This window comes from Psammomys obesus, unplaced genomic scaffold (assembly GCF_907164565.1).
Source record: "Psammomys obesus unplaced genomic scaffold, mPsaObe1.curated_primary_1811, whole genome shotgun sequence".
In the NCBI taxonomy this organism is placed as follows: domain Eukaryota; kingdom Metazoa; phylum Chordata; class Mammalia; order Rodentia; family Muridae; genus Psammomys; species Psammomys obesus.
The window spans coordinates 5,671,526-5,686,704 of record NW_026590061.1 but is presented as its reverse complement, the minus strand read 5'-3'; the positions used below and the strand labels follow the sequence as shown (position 1 = coordinate 5,686,704).

The window sequence follows — 15,179 nt, the reverse complement described above, 5'->3', positions numbered from 1 at the left end:
GAAAATCTCCTATCACTGCCGGTACACCTATAGACCAGTGCAGCGTCAGTGGGAAACACAATGGCCACATTCATAGATACAGTAAATATACATGAAAGCTTTGGCCCGTATCACATCAGTGGAAGGCAGCACTGCCATTTTCATCAAGAACCTTCAAGGTACCACTGTAACTATCACCATCACTTATGGAAAGGTTGACCTTAGCCAACCACCAGAGAGGACTGCACAGGTAACTGGAGGTGTTTGCCTCAATAGTAAGAATGTTAGAGGGGAAATAAAAGACATTCTAAATGTCCGGTAAAAAGCCAATTATTCAATAAATTAGTCTTTTAAAAGAATGGACTGTGGAATAACCAGTGAACAGCTTCCTCCTGCAGCAGATGAGAACAAATACAGAAGTCCACAGCCAGACATTGTACAGGGATTCAGAGGCCATGGAACGTAGCCCCAAATGGAATGGCTCCATCAAATTTCTCCCCTCAGAGCTCAGGGAATCCCAGAAAAGAGGAGGAAAAGAGAATGTAAGCACCAAAAGGGTTGGAAAACACCAAGAAAACAAGGCCCTCTTGTTCAACATAAGCAAAGCTCGTGTGAGCTCACAGAGACTGGGGCAGCAGCACAGGGCCTGCAGGGGTGTGCACCAGGCCCTCTCTAAGTATTACGGCTTCCAGTGTTGTTATGGGAGTCGTGAGTATGAAAACAAATGGGTCTCTGATTCTTGTGCCTTTTCTGGGGCTTTTATCCTTCTGATGGTTTGTCTTGTCTGACTTCAATGTGATAGTTCTTGTTTTATCTTACTGTATTTTGTTATATTTTTTAAAAAAATAAAGGAATAAATGAATTTAAAAAACTAGCCATGGAGTAAAATTAACAACTGAACTGTTACTTATACCTGCTGGAGAGGGAAAATCTGTTTGATTTTTTTTTTCCCAGTAGAGTGACACTGCGTATGTCAGCCACTCTAGGACAAGCAGTTGACCAACATATAATGAACTCCAAAGAGTGTGTGTGTGTGTGTGTGTGTGTGTGTGTGTGTGTGTGTGTGTGTGTGCTTTTATTTGGTTACAGATTGGTGCTTTTGGGGAGGGGTGATTTTATTTTTTCTTGGTTTGAGGGGGGTTGTTATATTGGATTTTTGCTTGGTTTTGGGGAAAGAACTTAAAGTTGGGTGGGTGGTGGGAGAAAAGGATCTGGAAGGACTTTAGGGAGGAAAATAATATGATCAAACTATGTTTAAATTTAAAAATTCTTTTAAATAATAAAAATATGATAATACAAATATAAGGAGCTCCAATCCACAACAATTTCATCAGAAATAAAACCCTGCCTGTTAGACATATTCAGTTTCTAAAAGTGGTAGACATTTGGACACCCTCTTGACAGTTCCTTTTTGTGCTTTTGCAAATTTACCAGCAGAGGTTCGTACCACCAATAAGCAAAGAAGCCAGGATAGCTCAGTGCATACCTGATGATGGCTTTGACTGCAAATCTTACCACTGTGGACAGCAGGAAGAGCGGCGTGACGAGGATGTGGAAGAGAGACAGAGAGGCAAAGGCCTCAGCTGGTTTCAGGTTGTTTCCACTGGCATATGCATGTGTCACAAATGTCTGCATGTACAAAAAGAAGTTTATTTAGAAAGTTCTAGAGAAAGTGACACACATGCTGACATTCAACTTGACAGTCCTACTATATCCTGCTGTGATGAAATGTCACTGAAACCATGAAAAGGAATTACCTTACCCCAAACTCATAACAAATACTAAACACTAAAACAATAGTAGCCATTAGTAAAGGCATGATGGTTTTCACACAATCTGAGCAGTAGACTCAAGAGACAGACAAGACAGTTTATTATCTATAAACTAGGAAAGTGACTTCTCTCAAATTACTGTGTAGGGAGGAATAAACTGCACAGAGAACTCAGAGCCCCCCACGCCCAGCCAGATACTTCCCAAGCACCCCAGCTTCACTATTTTAAGCAAAGAGAGTCTAAGTTTCTGAGTCTCTGCTGTGCATCTGTATTAACACTCCCACACTGTAGTCCAATCAAAACCTACTCACATTTGTAAAAACTATGTAGCTGTGTTTGGTATGTTAGTGAGAAATAGAATCATTTAACGCTTTCTGGTTGCTAATATGAACTATTTTGTTATAAGAATGTATGAGAAACAGGTCACCACGATCAAAATGGATACTTCCCAACTGCTGTTAGTTATAATCCCAGAAGAAGCATTTGCCCACATTTTGGAACAGATTCTATTGTTGTGCCTAGGAGAGGAACTGATATCTAGGAAGGCAGAAGTCAGGGACACCACTGTTTATGCTGACACTGAGGATATCTCCTTCCTGCCAGGAACTGTCCAATCCAAACTATCTACGGAGTCTGGGCTGGGCAAGCCTGGACTAGAATCATTGCATTGGAAACTACAAAGAAGTGGCGTGAGAAGTAGCAGCCACAGCCACCCACACACGGTCGGAAGTCATTCGTGAACTGATCTGCTTCTATCTGTAAAAGCAAGAAAAAGTGTCTTACTGCAAGGACAGCTGCGATGGGAATCGCTGCATTCATGAAGACTGCGGGAAGAAATCAAATGTGTTATTTCACAGAAATGCAAAACCGTTTCCCCCATGCAACCGAATCATCCACTCTTCCTTTGAGCCTCCTGTAGACCAGAAGGGCCAACAGCATCGGTGGTGCTCTGCCTGGATCTGCGAATATTCCCCAGGTGTCTCTCCTTGCCTGCACTTATAGAAGCCCCCACATACACATTTTAGCCGGAAAGCACTTTTCTTTATTAAAGAATTATGAATTTTTTCTTATTAAATGTTCCAAGAAACAGAATTCAGATAAAGTAATCCTTTGATAATGCAAATTATTAGAATGCATAAAATGTGCATTTTTGAGAGCATTTGCAGGTTATACTTTCTTTGGTCTACTGAACTAATTTAAGTTATGAAAATTTGGTTATTATGCAGATGAAAAATGAAGAGGTTGACATTAGTTCATGTTTAGAATCCAACAGGGGTTATCAGCTTTAACTTTTAGACCTTTCAGTTAATAAATAATTTCATATCTTCACCCCTCCCTAAACCACAAATACAGAGCCAACACAGGGCAACTCAGAATTTTAGGCTAAAATCCGAGAGGGGTTTAGGATAGTATGCTTTTCCTTTTGATTTTTGTTTTCTTGTTGTTCTGTTTTAAAGGCTGGTTGATTCATTTTTAATTTATGTGTATGTGTGTGCCCGAATGTATGTATGTGTGTTATATGTGGGTTATATGCAGCTCCCTGTACAGACAGCAGCGGGCTTCCTCTGAGGGCTAGAGCATTTCATCGCTCATAAGCCAAACTTCACACCATGCGCCCTGGTCACCAGAGTGATGACTGTGACTCACTGGACAGCGACGTGTAGAGCGCAAAGGCCTTGAGGCTGGAGAGCTCCTTCATCCTAGTCTCTTCCACGCTTTTGCAGAAAATGTGTTCCCAGGCATAGAGCTTAAGGAGCTTGATGCCTTTCAAGATCTCATTTGTCTTCTTCAGCCTCTCGGTGGAATAGTCCTAATAGACAAAGCACGAAATTGTAGCGCAGGGGTTAGCCAATTGCTCTAACACCGAAGGGCCCGGCGATGCTCAGGCCCCCAGAGGCCTTGGCTCTGAACAGCTCTGCCATGCATGGCATGATAAAATAAGTACACAAATACATGCACATCCATACACACAGATACAGTACACACATACATGTGCAGGCGCATAAACATACACACACTCACAGGTGCATTGGACATACGCCTGCACAAGTGCACGCATACACACGTATACGTGTTCACATTTTCACACATGCACACCAGAGGACACACACGCGCACACATACATGCTCAGGAAATACGGGATGCTTCTTCAGTTTGTGTCTTCTCCATACCCAGGGTCTATACACATATTCTCGGAATCATCCCCACTTCGCTATGTTGTGTTGCCAAAGCAAGAACTCTCCTCGGCTTTAAAGATGAAGAAGTGACGAAGGAGGTCCATCTAGAAACACATATGCTATTTCTACTGAGTTTTTTTGTTTGTTTGTTTTTTGTTTATATAAAAGTGAGTTTTTCAGCTTCACATTATTTCCTTGAGTAACAGCTGCAGGTCAGGTAAGTCTGAGTGTGACATACGATGTTTGTGATGGCCCCTTTTTATTTCAGTCTCCCCTTGACACCACCACAGAAGAACAAGTGTGAGTTGAAGGACTGTGCTTTGCTTCTTGTTTGATACTGTGAGGGTCTGTGTGAGATGAGGTCTCACTTTTCCTCAGAGGCCAGCAAGTGAGCCTACTTTCAGCATGTTTCTGTGTACTTCTTTGTACGTTCTTGTTTAAGGCTGAAAATGAGAGTGACTTCAGAGGGGATTGTGGTGGGTTTAAAGTTCCCAGTTTAATCATTTGTTTAGCTGCTTCCGCTACTCAGCAGTGTACCAGAGCAGCCAGTCGGGTGCAGGAGGCCCCACTACCGTGGAAATGGACAGCAGGGTGGCTGAAAGGCAGACAGAGGACAGCAAGGCGGCTCTTCAGCCATTTTGCTCATCACTTTTGTCTCTGTGTGGCCTTGAATGCCTATCGACTGATTGCTCACGAGCAGCGAAATGGAAGACACCTGTGTGAGGGTGCCCTGTCTCCATTGATGTTGCCCTCAATGTCTTTCTGCATTTGAACACTACAGTAAAGGGGAGGTGACTCAGAGCACAGTGAGGACAGACAGACACAAGGCGTCACCTCACCTGAGCCACAGACAAACAAGTGAGGAGAAAAAAATCAACTGCTTGTCACTTGAGTAACATACAACTTCCTTGTCACAGCAGAAATGCCAGTTCAAGAGGCAATGCTGTGGGTGGGAGCACCCTACATGGGATGTCTAACTCACACGCCGCCTCGCCACATTTAATCAAGCTTTATTTCTAAACATGCTGTCAACAATTTTACTATTTGCAAAAATAAAAGAAATCTTAAAAACAATTTTACTATTTGCAAAATGTTCTTTTCAAGAAGCCAATGCTTGCTCAAGTAAGAAGATTTTGTGGTAAACTAAAAGCCAGAAAGGGTCAATAATTGGACTGTCTGTCCCTTCCTTGCTGACATGACCATGAATGCACTCAATAGGTTTCGCTGTCACCCATAGGTTTTAAACAGCAGAGCACACTGTTGGAGGGAATTTAACTTTAGATGTGTCAGACCTGACCTGTGACTCCTGCTTGATTCATTTCTTCCTCATTGTAACTGACAGCTAATACTTAAGAATAATTTTTGACAAGTTTCTTTTTCTTTTAAAATAACGTGCCAGATGTGGTGGTGCACACCCCTAATCTCAGCCCTGGAGAGGCAGAGACAGGCGAATCTCTGTGAGTTCAAAGCTAGCCTGGTCTATATAGTGAATTTCAAGTTAGCTGGAGCTACACAGTGAGACCCTGTCTCAAAACAAAGAAAAACAAAACAAAGGGAGGAAAAGGCCTAAAGCCTAACCACCTGTGGTTCTCATAGTGTGAGACAGACAAGTCTCTAGCTTCCATTTAACCTTTATGAGTTGTTCTTGCACAGCCACTATTGAAGTCAGTGTGGAAATTCTTCAGAAAGACTGAAGCTATGTCAACCAGATGACCCAGCTACACCACCTCTACATACTTAGCCAAATGGATCCAAGTGAACCCTCACAGAGACACTTGCACATCAATACCAAGAAAGCACCAGTCACAGTGGCTGAGCCTTGCAACCAAGCAAGAGGTCCACCAACAGGGGAATGGGTGAGGACGGTGTGTGGACTCTCACAGTGGATTTTATTCCATCATGAAGCAGAACAAAATTATGTTTTTTGCAGAATGATCATCATATTAAGTAAATTAGAACAGATTCACAATAGCAAATACCATGTTTTCTCTCATCCGTGAGTCCTAGATTTTGCATAGATACATAAATTCACCCATGTGTATATGACATGAAAGTAGATGTGAAACTGTATAGAGAAACAAATGGCTTTAATGGGAGAGAAAGGAAGAGATATGGATGATAAAGATAGAATATATTCAACATACACTAAACACTTGAATGAAATTCACTATGTAGAATAAATAGGCACAAATTTAAAGATTTTTTTTTTGCAGTAATAAAAGTACACATTCACTACCCAAGAATATAAATAAAGCCAGAAAGGTATCACTGTAATCCCAGAACTCAGGAGGCAGAGGCAGGCAATTCGGGCCAGCCTGGACTACAAAGCAAATTTCAGGACACCCAGGCTTAAAGTTTTGAGACCCTGACTCAGAGATGGGGGGAGAAGAAGAAAGAAAGAAAGAAAGAAAGAAAGAAAGAAAGAAAGAAAGAAAGAAAGAAAGAAAGAAAGAAAGAAAGGAAGGAAGGAAGGAAGGAAGGAAGGGAGGGAGGGAAAGAAAGAGAAAGGAAGAAAAGGAAGGAAGGAAGGAAAGAAGGAAGGAAGGAAGGAAAAGGAAGGAAGGAAGGAAGGAAGGTAGGAAGGAAGGAAGGAAGGAAGGAAGGAAGGAAGGAAGGAAGGGAAAGAAAGAGAAAGGAAGAAAAGGAAGGAAGGAAGGAAGGAAGGAAGGAAGGAAGGAAGGAAGGAAGGAAGGAAGGAAGGAAACACAATGATTTTGGGTTTATCCAGATTGAGGTGGACTGACCTCTTACACTATAAAACCCCCCCGTGTTGATCAGTTCCCTAATAAAGGTTTCAGGGATGTGACTTACCAGAGTGCTCTTCTGAGCCTCTGCCAGCTTCGTGGCAATGAAGTACTGAATTGGTGCAAGGAGTACAATGACCGCAGCACCGACCAGCGCACTCGATCCAAGCAAGTTGTACAGCAGGATCACCCCCATTATGATCTAGGGGACACAGGACAGGAGCGTCAGCAGGCCGCAGGAGCCGCGGTGGGGGCAGATGCTGTAGTGCGATGGACAGTCTTAATTTTCATTCTAAGTTTATTTGGGCTCAACTCAGCTGTGACAGTTGGGTTTTGCTGATTGCTTTGGGGCAGCAAGTGCTGGGAATGTGTTCTAGTATGTTGGTCTGTACAACTGGTGTCAGGCCCGCCTACTGCATGAAGCCACAGAACGGACTCCTGGTGTCGCTGGCCTTAAAATGCAGCTCTAGACTTAAGAAAAAGGTCTTTAAATGGTTGGAGAGGCTGTCACCCACCATAAACTTAACGTTCTAGGGTCTCTTGGATTGTACTAACTTTTCAAAGATGTGGAAATGACAGCATTTCATGTGAGCATGGAAGGGCTGCTGAGGCTCAAACACTTGTATTTTATGAATTTGAACTTTCACTAAAAACAAACTATAAGCAATATTTTTAAGAATGTGCATTTTCATTATTTATGCACTTTTAATAAATTTAATATGCAGTGAAAGTTTCAATATAAAAATTTTAAAAGTTGAGAAAATGAAAAATACCCAACATGGCAAATCAGAAAAAATAACTGAAAGTGTTTCTTTGGCCATTTTTACACAGTGGGACGAAAACCACATCTTAAAAAAAAAAAAAAAAAAACAAAAAAAAAACAAAAAAAAACACGTGAAATTCTACTTTATAAACCATAAAGCATATGTATCTTATATAAAGATATGTAAGTGCTGCGGACAACAGCACTGCAGCTTGTCGTGTTCCAACCATCTTATAATGCCTGATATTTTGCAATCCGATGGCAGTTGAAGCTATGCGCCAGTTTGAAGGGACCGCTATAGATCAGAAATGCTGTGGGAGTTTGTCAGAGTGAAAGAGCCCAAACCTATGCCAAGAAAATATGTGTACTATTCCCACTGCACAGTTAAAGAAGTAACACTTTGAGGGCTTCAACTACAGTGCACGCAAGGGGCACCATGGGCATTGGAGCTATAATCCCACGTCCTGATTTTGAACTTTCTAACATTCCTTAGTGTCTGAAAAAAAAAAAAAAACAGGCCTAAGGACACTAGAACATTCAGACAGCATACCCTTCGTTGAGTCAAGCATCTGAGCTCTGCTTGTATCATTTCCCTTGCTAACAAGCATCTTACGTCTACTGATCTACCTGAACAGGCATGGCCCACAGATTGGGACACAGGAACAAGAACCACATGAGCTGATTGGTTTCTATAGCAACTAAGTTGTTGATCTGTCCCAGGGTCATCTCCCCCATGGATAGGTTAGAGGTAGAGAGCCGAAGGATCTTATTGTATATCATAGCCTGTAAGGAAAAAGGGGGAAGATGAATGCCAAGCTGTGAACTTGCAACACCAATATACTTCCTTTGAAAAGGTAATTATTATTTTTTTAATTTACAAGTTTTCTACTTTCTTAAATTAATCATGATCTTAAATATGCAATCGTGTTTTCTAGAATTCTAATCAAAACACACTTAAGTTTGAGCATTATGCTAAAAAATAAAAAGTCATAGGGACAGTACATGCAAGATTTTTAAAATATATTTCTTAATATATTATTTTGAAAGTCTTCTACACATTAATCTGTGTTTCTCTCATTAAGTAGAAGCTTCAGACCTGAAAGCCAAAAAGGGGCTATGAAAAGCAGGGGGAATCAAAAGGTGGGAGTTAAAAGAAAGGTGATTGAATATATGTGACCCCCAAAACAGAAGGAGAGAGGATTATTTGCAGGGGAGGAAGAAGATGAGACAGACAGACAGACAGAGACAGAGAGAACACAGTATTATAAAATGTGTATATGAAACACAAAAATATTTTATTTTATATGATAATTTTTTAAAAGCACACCCTAGAAACTTACTGTTGTAATATTCGAGTGAACACAGCAGGATGGGGGTTCTCTGAGTGGGTAGCATTCTTACCAACACACAGTGCATGACATTCTCAAGATGCAGAGGTTCTCATGTTCTACATACCAGCAGAGCGCCACGGAGGTCGATGCCTGTCTCTATGGTCACATAGTAGGAAGCCTGCAAAAATGTCCTTTGCAGGATAAGGGCCAGGAAAAGCAGGACAGCCAGCACATAGGCATTTTCCAGAAATTCCTTCGACGAGAGTTTCTCTGAAACCTTATCCCAAAAGGGAAAACGGAAACAAATTAAAACCAGTTTTTCCATCTATATATAGTTTGTATTTACAAGATTTTCAATTTGAAACTCAATGTTCTTACAATGCAGACATGTGTTTCCCTTGAGATGGGGTCTCTCATTGGCCTGGAGCTCACCAGTTCAGCTAGACTGTCTGGCAGGTGAGCCCCAGGGCCCTTCCTGTCTCCACTTCCCCAGCGCTGGGATGAAAGCCGTAACCCACCCTGGCAGTTAGTCAGGGATAACTTCTTCCAGTTTCTATCCATCTTAATCCATATTAATGAAACAATTTTTAGAACATGCTGTTTATTTATTTCATCCCTGTATCGCTTCCAGAGAGCGATAAAAATATGATTTGTGAAAAATTGTTTTAGGAAAATGACTGAGTCCACAGGGATATAAAACATTGGTTCAGCTTTGTGTACAACAGTAGCATGTGGTGACAGTCAGTGACGCACACAGGAATGACAGAGACAGTTTTCATTCTTTATTACTAAATTTTAGTGTTGTGAAGAGTATATAAAGCGAACAGTTTTTATAGTTTTAACTCTGTCATAGTTTCCTCCTCCTCCTCCTTCTTCCTCCTCCTCCTCCTCATTCTTCCTCTTCCTCCTCCTCCTCCTTCTTCCTCCTCCTCCTCCTCATTCTTCCTCCTCCTCTTCATTCTTCCTCCTCCTCCTCCTCATTCTTCCTCCTCCTCCTGTTCCTCTCTTGTGGTAGACACATGAATACAAATGTAATTGGTGGTGAAGTGTACGCCCCTAAGAAAATGTTTGTGGCTTCAGAATGGTTGTTCTAACTTAGCTCAGGTGCAGACTGCTATGCCTGGCTCTTTTACACAGTTACTGAAGATGGAAACTTGCTTCCTTATGCTTGGGTGGCAGAAGGTGGAGACAGAAGGATCTCTGGGGCTCAGTCGCCATCCAGTTTAGCCAAATTTTACTGCAAACTCAGAAAGAAATCTGTCTCAAAAAGCATTAAGGCAGAGGAATGATTGAAGAACACAGCCAGTGACAACCTTAAACACACACATGCACACACACCTGAAAATATTCATGCATACACACGCATGCGATAAAACAGAAAAGAGAAATGTGTCTTATTGAAAACTGCACTGCCCATGTTACTGACATAGGCCTCTTAAGCAGTGACTTATTACCCTGTCATCCTCTTTTAAAGATTACTATAAAAGTTAAGTAAAATAATCAACAATTAAATTTTGCACAAAGTTCCTCTCACACAAAAGGTGTTTATAAAACATTTATAAACTTCAAATCATAGGAAGATTTTTGTTAGACAGATGGCTTCACTGAATGTGTATGTGTGTGTGTGTGTGTGTGTGTGTGTGTGTATGTGTGTGTGTGTGCGCGCGCGCGCTCGCGTGTGTGTATGTGTGAGACTTCTCCTATAGGAAAATTATTGGTTTTACTTAAAAAGCATTAAATTTTTCCATAAGTAAGCCTGGATAATTTCTCACACTACTGCATTAATAAAAAGTGACAATTACAGTGTAATCTTCCAATAGTGTGCTTTCTTTCAAAAGTACTGTGAGCAGGGCATGCAAGATGGCTCGGAGAGCAAAGGTGCTTGCCACCAAGCCAATGACCCAGAATCCACGAGACAATCCCCAGGATCCACGTAGTAGAAAGAGAACCTACTCCGCTCCCACGATTTGACCTCTGCTCTCCACATGTTAGCTGTGCCATTCTCACGTCCACACACGTCCACACCGTAGCAATTTGAGTAAGAATGTTGCCCATTTGTTTGAGTTCTTGACCTCAGTTGGTGGCACTGCTGAGAAAGGATTAGGAGGTGTGGCCTTGTTGGAGGAGTGTGTTACAGAGAGCAGGCTTTCCGGTTTCAGGAGCCCACGCCATCCAACTTAGCTTTTTCTCTGCCTCGTGTTTGTGAATCAAGACGTGAGCTCTCAGGTACCGTTCCAACGCCACCCCTGCCTGCCTGCTGCCATGCTCCCACCATGATGGTCATGGACTCACCTTAGGAAATGCAATGCTCCAACAAACCCTTTTTTTCTGTAAGTTTCCTTGGTCAAATGGTGTCTTCGTGGCAATGCGGAGGTAACTAATACAAATACAAACTAAGTGATCAAACCAAAGACTTACGCCTGTCGTGCTATTCAGCCCATTCTGGGTGTCGTTCACACGCTGGACTATTCCAGAGATACAGAGAGGACCAGCAAACCCCAGCAAGTCAGCCAAGTACCGGAACGTGCTGCTCAGCAGGATGGGCCTCCCAAACGCTCTGTACATGGCGAGCCATATGGACGGGGTCCGATTCGGATGCTCAGCGACCTTTTTCTGAAACAAGCAATAGACTGGAGTAAAACCCAGGAACAGAAGCTGACCTCGGCAGCTGTGACGTGAACTCTGAAGTCCCAAAGGTACATGAAAGACCCAACCTTAATTGTGAAGACTTCAATGCAACATGGGAAATTCTGCATCTTTGCATTTTATGCACATGGTAGCTGCTGGACCCATCACAATGAAACAGATACAGCTATAAGCTAGTTCTGTCTCTGTTATTAGTTGTCATGGGACAGACCTACTTCTCTTCATCGTGGAAAATGTGTATCACTCATAACTATAACCAAAGAAAATTATATGGAAAATAAGATGATGAGAGACAAAGTGTGGTGTTATGAGGTTCTAATCATATGTTTCCTTTCAAAAGCCCTGTGACTAGGACAGGCAAGATGGCTCAGCAAGTAAAGGTGCTTGCCACCAAGCATGATGACCTGAGAAAAATCCCCAGGGTCCACGCGGTAGAAAGAGAGAACCCTCTCCTACAGGTTGTCCTTTGATAGTCACAGATGAGCCATGGCATGCCCATGTCCACACACATACACATCATAGCAATTTGACAATGGCCTCATAGGCTCATATGTTTGGACATTTCACATTTATAAGAGGTTCCCAATCACACTACTGTAAGCTAAAATAATTATCACACAAGATGTATCTTCCACATTTTCTCAGCTTCATACAAGAGCAGACAGTTCATTTTTAAGTTGTTGGAGGCTTGTGTTTGAAAAAGGAAAAATCAATGGATGCATATTAAGTCAGCCATTGATTCACTTATCAGCCATTGTTTGTAAAGACTGTAAGGCCTGAACATCTATGACAGCAAAGAAGCCAGCCTAATGGAGTAGAAGGCTGGAGGGTTGGTTTACTTGGTAAACTACTTGCCACGCAAGCATGAGGACCTAAGTTCAATCCTCAGAAACCACAGGAAAAAAGCCAGCCGTGGTGACTAGGATTCTTGACACTGGGAGACATCTTTGGGGCTTACTGGCCGGCCAGAATTTCTCACAGGGTATCCTATGTCCCACTGAGAGATCCGGCCTCAAAAACAGGTGGATATCTCCTAAGGCAACCTGTGGCTATCACGTGTGGTCCACAAGCATGCAAACACATGCGCCTACACACACACACACACACAAAGCCCCCCACACACACACACAGACACTCGCAATGGATCAGAATTCATCATTCATACTCAGTTGCCTGTTAGAGTCAACTATTTCCTCATTTTCTTGGGTTCACTCACATGACATGAGCATCGTAAATTCCAGCTGTTTGTTGAAAGCGCTCCGGAAACCTGAGGTAAGTTTAGTCTGTATTTTGTATATTTTAAATCTTTACTTTGTCAGAGAAGTTTAAAGATTTTTATGTAATACTTCCCTCAAGGAAACCAGGAAAATGACTCAGTCACATTTGTAACAACCTTTTCCTGCAAGAGCAGTTTCAAAACTCAAGATTCTTATACACAAGGTCATTTTCAACATTTACCATAAACACTTAGTTGATTTTCACTGAGAGTTGCCAAAGCACTCTTTGACCCATTCAGTATGCATGACTCAATTCCATCATTGTGAGTAACAAAAATGCATCTAGAACTCTATATCACAACCAGGACCATTTGGAATGGTAACAGGACAAATTTCAAATATCCAAAGGTGGGATTGAGGAGTGAATGGGGTAAAGGGGATCGAGATACATTATAACATGTATGAACTTGTGAAAGAACAAAGCAAAGGTATTTTAAAAATGAAATATCCATGGATTCAGCTGGGATAAAATGTAACTTATTAGTAACTTATTATTATTATAATAAACAATAAAAAATTATGAATAAAAAATGAAATATCCAAAGACTCATTTTTAACATTTTAAAGTAATTATTAATACACAAAAGTTCTAGAAGCAGCCAACTTTTAAAGACATTTATGATAACATATGAAATAGGAGTTGGCACTCCTTTAATTTCTATAGTGTCTAAGTGAGTATAGAACCCAATGTTCTTTGATAACTAATGTGAGATTTCTTTGAAGTAGTTATTAATGAACATATGCTAAGTACGGTTACTTAGAAAAGTTATTCACAAGATGCTTGAGAAGAATTAAAATGTATGCGCTGTTAATAATAGTCTATGATAACAAGTTGGCTACACGGGATGGCTCGGCTTACTATGGTTTTTTTTGCACACGGGTGTTCTGCTTCTGCATGTATGTGTGCTATGTTTGGGCAGTGCCTTCCAAAGCCAGAAGGCAGGGAACCTCCTGGGAATGGAGCGACAGATGCCTGTGGGCCACCCTGTGGGTGCTGAGAATCAAACCCAGGACCTCTGCAAGAGCAGCCGGTACTTTTAACCACCGAGCCCTCTCTCCAGGCCCTGAGCTGTACGTTAGCACATGTCCCAGAAAGAAAAAAACAAACCAGAGCCCTCGAAGTCCTTCCTTATGTGATTAGGGACAACAAACATGACATCTCTTTATTTCATTAGCCCCTTTTCTTTTATTCAGTGGTTTAATTAACATGACACCAAACTACTGGATGAGACAGACAATCTACTTTCCCTTGGCCACAGAAATAATTTGGCCTCTGTACTTTCGTATTTAGCAAGGCTGTCCTCTGCAGTTACAAATGTTGAAGACAAACACCATTACCTTTTGCTCCTCGTAGGCATCTTTCAGGCAAACATAATTTGTCACTGCCCGCATGGCTATCGGCAACTTCCCAATTGCCTTCAGATCAATAGGCTTCCTGTGAGCAGATATGATGAGCGTGTTCATCCACCAGTAAGTTGCTTTGGACAGTAAATTCACAAACGGCTGGAGGAATCTCACACCCAGATCCTGGAGGTCTTCCGGAGGCTTCACTTTCTGAGGATTCATGAAGAAAACGTATCTCTGCGGTAGGAGGAATTCCACAATGTGACCATTAGCCTACTCCTCTCTCCACAAATTAAAAACAAAACTACAACTCTTTCTATGTTTTCATTTAAGGCAGCCAAAAACTCATGTTTTAATTTATGGTCCTTTCCATTGCATTCCAAAATACCCTTTGCTCCCTTGTTTTTCTTAGATTAACCAGCTGGTTGCCAGAATTCCACATTGAAATCCCTTGGAGACAATCCTGAAAATTTAATTAGACCTTTAAAAGAATTTGTCTTTATCCCATGACAGAGCTAAATAAATGAAGATTTTTATATCATTGAGATTTTAACATCATCATTGAATGATGTGGTTTGGATGATATTAACTGTCTGTTGTCCACTTTCTTTCTTTTTTTTTTTTGGACTAAGACTTTCTTTTTTTTATTATTTGTCATTACTATTTATTCTTTTTTTTATTACTTACACTTTATTCATTTTGTATCCCCCCATAAGCCCCTCCCTCCTCCCCTCCCGATCCCACCCTCCCTCCCCTTTTTGCATGCATGCCCCTCCCCAAGTCTTGTAGCGTGTATCTATTCATAATGTTATTTAATAGAAAATGAATACTGAAAAACCTGTTAGTGATAGTAGTAGCTCACACTGGAGCTGACAGCATTAAAAACAGAGAGTACTAAAGAACCAAAAGCATAGGTTTCATGTCTTCATTATAGTCCTAATTCCTGTATTTTAGACATGCACCTAAAGTTGCTACTATAAAAGCTTCATCAGGGAAATGAGCACAGTAGATAAAATTATCTTCCCTACAATGATCAACTTCAAGATTCATACTTTGGTAAACCCACCCTGATGGTCATGGGCTCTAACTCTCTGAAACTGTAATTAACCCTAATAAACCCTTTCTCCTATAAGCTGTTTTGGTCAC

At 41.4% G+C, this 15,179-nt stretch overlaps 1 protein-coding gene across 2 annotated transcripts in view; it reads right to left on the bottom strand.

Moving 5' to 3' along the window:
- Positions 1-15,179, bottom strand: part of Abcc9 (ATP binding cassette subfamily C member 9) — a 107,510-nt gene that overhangs the window by 74,501 nt on the left and 17,830 nt on the right. For both annotated transcript variants that reach the window (XM_055605663.1, XM_055605664.1), the window contains exons 7-14: positions 14,028-14,270; positions 11,185-11,379; positions 8,891-9,043; positions 8,063-8,218; positions 6,740-6,874; positions 3,399-3,561; positions 2,535-2,575; positions 1,466-1,608 (exon numbers count right to left, since the gene is read on the bottom strand). In XM_055605663.1, the coding sequence (XP_055461638.1) occupies positions 1,466-1,608; positions 2,535-2,575; positions 3,399-3,561; positions 6,740-6,874; positions 8,063-8,218; positions 8,891-9,043; positions 11,185-11,379; positions 14,028-14,270 (1,229 nt within the window). The remainder of the gene's footprint in view (positions 1-1,465; positions 1,609-2,534; positions 2,576-3,398; positions 3,562-6,739; positions 6,875-8,062; positions 8,219-8,890; positions 9,044-11,184; positions 11,380-14,027; positions 14,271-15,179) is intronic.